The following is a 6,032-nucleotide window of genomic DNA, read 5'->3' on the forward strand; positions in this document are numbered from 1 at the left end:
TCAAAAGGCATAATATATTTCAAGATAATCAAACACTTCAATTGGAGTATCCAAGACCTTTTGTCAGAGAGCTTCACAGAGCAAAACAGATGTTTGTACAAAGTATTATCAATTATTATTGAAGTAAATCCTAATGGCTCCATGCTCTTGGCAGTGTGATGTAAAAAGTAGAAGCATTTCAAAGTATCACCTTGTTTTTATATTCCTCTTTGAGTTGAATATATTGCTGGACTTTGCTGAGGAATTCTCTTTGATTGGTTGTGTAGGTTGGTGTCCTTGTATACAAACCAAATATTTCCTCCCCATAAAACCATATTAAGCAAGCCAAACACCTGTAGGTTTAGGAAAAAAAAAAGTGAGATTAAGTTTTTGTTGTTGGGTTTGTTTGTTGTTTTTGTGTTTTTTTTTTTTTAAACAACAAAACCAACCATCTAGAATATGACTTCAAGGCAAGCCAGAAACAACTGCTATCTTTGGCACCCCTTTGATTTGAGCAAGACATTTCCACATGCTATGGAGTATTACAAGGTATTTTTACAGACTTCTTTGGAAATCAGATTGTCAGTTTACTCTATCCTTTGCATGGAATTAAACAAATTCTTTTCAGTCACTCAGCACTTCTGCATGTGCACATCCAGAGCACATGATTGATTATTATCGAGCCAATGAATAGCAGCCAGAGTTCTGAAAAGCAGGATTCACTAGGAAGATCACACAATAAACCTCATTTGCCCTGCTGTAAGGAGTTCCTTCTATGAACATAAGCTTTATATTGTTGTATTACAAGGAACCTCTATTTGAGGTGTAAAAATTGCTCACAGTTGATGAAAAAGCTAGGTTCAGCACCAAAAGGCAGAGCAGGAAGCATAGTGTTTCCTCCTTACTTGTATCAGTCAACAAACCACTTGGGTGGCTCAGTAAGAGAGCTCTTGGCTACAGACAGAAATAATGAAGAGACTCAAATGTATCTGTAAATGCTGCTCTAGAGACAGATCCTAGAAGTTGTTGCTCTTAATTTCTTTGAGGAAACAAGTCTCCTTCTAAAGAAAAGCTTTGGTCAGTGTTTTACCACAGTATTAATGGGTCTGAAAGACTAATAACCCATAAAGCAATCTTAACCCATTAAGCAACACATGCAATCAGTGGAAGGAGGGCTCTCAGGTGCCATTGGCTGTTTTCTAACACATTTATTGTACCCACATGGCAGAAGGCATACATACCACAGACACATTCAGAGTTTTCATGCTGGTCACAGAAGCAAAGCGACAAGTTGTTCCTGGTGCTTTGCAAGATTCAATTCCTGGAATGGCACTGGCCCCTGTGGACATTTTGATATCGGCAAGTGCCGTTGCCCAAGAAAAAGTACTGACAAGCCACAAAAAGGCTGTTATGACAGTGACAGCCAAGTCCTACAGAAGAGAAGTATTTATTATTAAGTTAAAAAAATTTGCATGAATGTACATAAGAGAGCAAGGCAGAGACAGTATCAATTATATCACCAAAATAACCACATCAGTGCTAATCTTCACAAGCAAATTTAGCCATTAACGTTGTATTCTGTGTCGATAATCATCTACAAAACTGTATGCCTTTTGCGTCTATCAAGCACAAGCAATCTTATCCTTTGTAAGAAATTAGTCCCTAAAAAAAAAAAATCAGATGCCTAGCACTTACATTATAAAAATTTAAGTCAAAGTTTAGTAAAGGGGGAGCGACAGGGAAGAAGGTGCATAGCTTTTAAATCTGGGTGGCTGAATGCTAAAATTTGGCTTGAAAGGTCACTAGGTCTGTTTCTAAGCAAGCTCTGAGATTTCTCATTCTGAGGATAAGGGCTTTGGTATTTAAGGTGACTAAAATTCATGAGATACCTATTTCCCTCTGCTAATTGCATTTGCACAGCAGGTGCTCTACACAGGGAAAAATTCCCAGAGACTAACAGAGGCGGTTTCACCTATGGAACAACTCTATATTCAAATCACAATACAAAAGAAAAAGTTGTGGTGAAGATGTTGTTCACCTGAGAAGGCGGACCTTCATTCCACTCTGCTTTAATAGCTGCAGCAGGTAGGATGCTATGGCTGTTGAAGGGCTTTGGGTTCCCTTTTCTGCTTGAGTGCTGTAGTGACTAGTTTAAGATGCTTGTGTTCATGCTCCATCTAACTTTTGGAACTACTGAATAGTTGTAAATTATTCAGATATTCTTGTATTAGCAGTATTTCTTATCTCTCTGTGGTTTCAAAAGCAAAACATGAAAATATCGTAGTATTACTTACAGTTAGTGGAAACTTGCTGTTTTGCTGATACACATGCTTATATCCAATATATACCACAAGGGCAGCAATGCAGTAGAGAAATGACAACACTGCAAGCGTAACAAAGAACTGTGCAGAAGAGGAGAAGTTGCCCACGAGATAGACATCAGTCCAAGTACCACCACAGCGCTTTGGGTCTGGTGCACTAAATACAACAGTATTCAACCTGCAAATATTACGTCATTCATGTAGTTAGAGTTTCCCATACAGTGGAAACTTCATACAATCATGCTTCAGCATTCTAGTTGCTTAAGTTTACTCCAAAAGACAGTTGATATTTGCATAATATATCAGTTATACAACACAAAGATTTGTCAAGATATCTGAAGATTGTTCCCCATCCTACACTGACAACCACAGTGCTTTGAACAATTACAACTAAATATTTATTCATTTATTGCTACTACACAGCAAGCCAGAGGTTTCACGTGTTCATTCAGATACATACAGTAAGTACACATTCATAGGGAGACAGATGGGGAAAGAAGTGACTAATAAATAATTAGCGTGTGAGTGACAAACAAAGAACTCACACTCACCTGAATGGATAAGCAAAAGCAGCTGTAACCGTTTTGTTTGCCACACCTTTGCAGGAAACTTGAAGGGTAGTTTCACCTTGAAAGCCTCCACATGTGGCAAAAGCAAAGATGGAAAAAATCTATAGGAATTGAGATATAGACATATTAATGCACGCCGCTAGAGCTCAAAGGAAATAACATTTAGCTGAAACAGCTAATGAAGGCAAGAAATAGCGACAAAGTTAGCAGTAGTGAGGTATGAAGTGATGTCAAGAGGTAATGAAAATGTTGAGTTTCTAAACACAAAAAACCATGAGCAAAACCACTAACAAAATCCCATTTGAAAGCTTTTTGTTTATATTTTTCTTAGCTCTACAGCAAAATTTTTTGTCTTGTCTTTTTTTTTCTTTTAGTGCTAAAAGCCAGCCCAGTACCTCTTTCAGCTGGTAAGGAAAACATTTTTAGGAGTCTCAGACAACCACAACCATAGATTAGAGTAGCCAGAAGGTACATGCTCAGAGTACTGCACATCTGCCTGACTCTTTAAGTAGCTCTTGTTTTCCTTTTGTTCACTAGCAAAACCCTAAACCCCATATAATCAGAAGGCACAACACACAGCAGTGCGAGTTACCATGACAAACTTCTAATTAATACAGAAAACAACCGCTTTCTTCCCTCCCAGCCAGAGGACTTGGCTGAAGAGCGGCCTTGTGTTGAACATCCACCGCAACATCCATCCACCACGTGAGCCAAGGAGTGGGCAGCCCAACAACGCGCACCTCTTCAGGCCTACCCAGCTAGGACACAGAAGCAAACCCAGGCCTGGGAAAGGAGAATAAACAGCCCCACAAGGAGAACAAGGCTTCCCCTTGTGCATCCCCAGCCCCACTTACCCACTCAAGGACCTTAATGAAGCCCAGGGGCTCCAGGAGCAAGCCAAAGTCCACCCGTAAGCCAGCCATCCTGGGAGATACCAAAACAGACAGCAGAGACCTCAGGAACCCACACCACCACCTGCCCACAACTGCAGCCCCACACGGGCACCTCCCTATAGAGCCAGCCCCATGCTCCTCCCCCTGCTCCTCCCTGCCACACCCTCCCACCCCACGCTGGGGCTGGTCCCACCCACAGTCACATCACACTGGGGGTCTTCAAGGAGAGATTCTGAAAACAAGACAACAGGGCAGAAGCTCCCCCCTCCCCTCAAGCGTATGTATGCATGTAAGGAAGTGCCAACCCAACAGCATTATGGGGGAGGCTCTCATGCCTGTTCTGGGAAGAGTGAGTGCCTGTATGATAACACCTGCAGCATGGGGAGCGGGAGGCATGAGAGGTCTGTGTGCACCTATGATCTCATTTTGATCCTGGAGACAGGGTGGGTGGGATAGCAGTGCTGCCATGGATGGATACAGGCTCCTTAGGAAGGGTGAACCAGGATGGTGAGGAGGTGGAGGTGCCCTTTATGTGAGCGAGCAGAAGGCATGCATGGAGCTCTGCCTTAGGATGGATGATAAGCTAGCTGAAAGTTTATGGGCTGGTTTATGGCAGACCAACATGGGTGATGCTACTGTGGCTGTCTGCTGCAAACTACCTGATCAAGAAGAAGTAGAGGAGAATTTCTTCAGATAACCTGAAGGTGGCCCTGGTCCTCAGAGCGAACTTTAAGTACCTGCTGGAAGGGCAACACAGCAGGGCACAAGCAATCCAGGTGGTTTCTGGAGTGCAGTGATAAAAGCTGACTCATGCAGGCGATGGAGGAGCTGCCAAGGTGAGGTGCTCTACGGACTTGATGCTTACAGATAAGGAAGGACTGGTCAGGGATATGGAGGCTGGGGGCAGCCTTGGCTGAGTTTGTTGTGTGACAGATGTTACTACTGTGAATAAGTTGCGGGAGGCCAGCCAAGGGAAGCTGCCAGGTTGGGGAATACGTATGGGAACGGTAACAAAGAGTCAGTCTTTCCGCTGGCCTGGGGCTACACAGCTCCGAAACATTGGCAGCAGGGTGGGATGTTCTCACACAGTTTGGTTCTCTGTTCAAGGAAGATTTTTGACCCTAGCTTTCTGCTCAACAAGCAAGAGAGGTGCTGAGATCTGCCTGCTGCTACGGCCTCCTGGAGGTAGTCCAAGTTTAAAGCTGTAGAAAGGACGGCCCTTTCCTTTCTTTCGCTGCTACGTTACAAATACAGCTGGTGTCCAGCCTGGCAGCCTCCTCCCTGGCTGGTGACTTCTGCTTTGTTCTCGTTTGCGCTTGTGAGCCTGAGATGAACTGTGCACACAAAATACAGTCAATCCCTAGTTGTCAAATTTTGATGTGCCTGTTCTTGAGTGTTATAGAAACTCTTAAAATGAATAGAATAGTCTCCTTTATTACATGGAATTTATATAGTTGATACCTCAAAATACAATAAATTGGTATCACTGATTCTATTAATTCCAGTATCTGTAAATGGCTTGTAATTCTGATGTAACCGTAGGCTTGCTAGCAACACTACTGAATCCATACTTAACGTATGAGCTTGCTGTTAAGATCAATTTACAGATTAGTAACTAATTTGCAAATGATGACTAGTTGGCCTGTGTGTTGGAAATCTCAAGAATATATGTTTATGGGTAAAAAACACACCTGGTGCAGAGTACACTGAAGGGTGAGAGCACCTGTGTGGCAAGGGCTACCTGTGGAGCTTTCCTTGGGAGAGTGAGGTCATTCTGCAAGCACGTAGGAAGCTGGGAACAGGGTGCCAAGCCTCCCAGGACTCTAGCAGAATGTACAGGTGTTGTCAAGTGTATGCTAAAATTAATTTTTAAAACGCTCCATTGTCTTTGTCATGGGGGTAGAGCATTCTCTCATTTATGCAGGCTTTTGAAGCACAAAAATGGTCACCTGCTCCTTGAAGCAGGCTACTAAAATGCTATTTGTAGTGTTAGAAATCACAGCAGGGTATCACAGGGATGGGAACCCCCAGGGTAAGAGGGGCCTAAATCACCAGTCTGCAGAACAGCACCTTGCACTTCCAAATGAAGGTGACAAGATCTGTGAGGGTCTGGCGTGGTCCTGGTTGTGGCTCCATCCCCTGCAAATGCGTTGCTCTGCAGGGCCATCAGTGTCCCTTTAGTACCACAGGGCCAGAGCTCTCTGCCTGAGCCTTCATCTTGCATTTTCAGGGGTGTTTTAGATAGGCTTAGCAAAGGCTGTCCAAGGTGA

The 6,032-nt window shown here is 43.2% G+C and overlaps 1 protein-coding gene across 1 annotated transcript; it reads right to left on the minus strand.

Moving 5' to 3' along the window:
- Position 1: 1 nt before the first annotated feature.
- SYPL1 (synaptophysin like 1) lies at positions 2-3,856 on the minus strand. Its single transcript, XM_074572622.1, has 5 exons — positions 3,724-3,856; positions 2,852-2,970; positions 2,274-2,478; positions 1,221-1,409; positions 2-332 (listed from the first exon to the last, which is right to left on the minus strand). The coding sequence occupies exons 1-5, from the start codon at positions 3,790-3,792 to the stop codon at positions 198-200; spliced, it is 717 nt and encodes a 238-aa protein (XP_074428723.1). The 5' UTR covers positions 3,793-3,856; the 3' UTR covers positions 2-197.
- Between the last annotated feature and the right edge of the window lie 2,176 nt (positions 3,857-6,032).

Source organism: Larus michahellis, chromosome 1 (assembly GCF_964199755.1).
Source record: "Larus michahellis chromosome 1, bLarMic1.1, whole genome shotgun sequence".
Lineage (NCBI taxonomy): Eukaryota > Metazoa > Chordata > Aves > Charadriiformes > Laridae > Larus > Larus michahellis.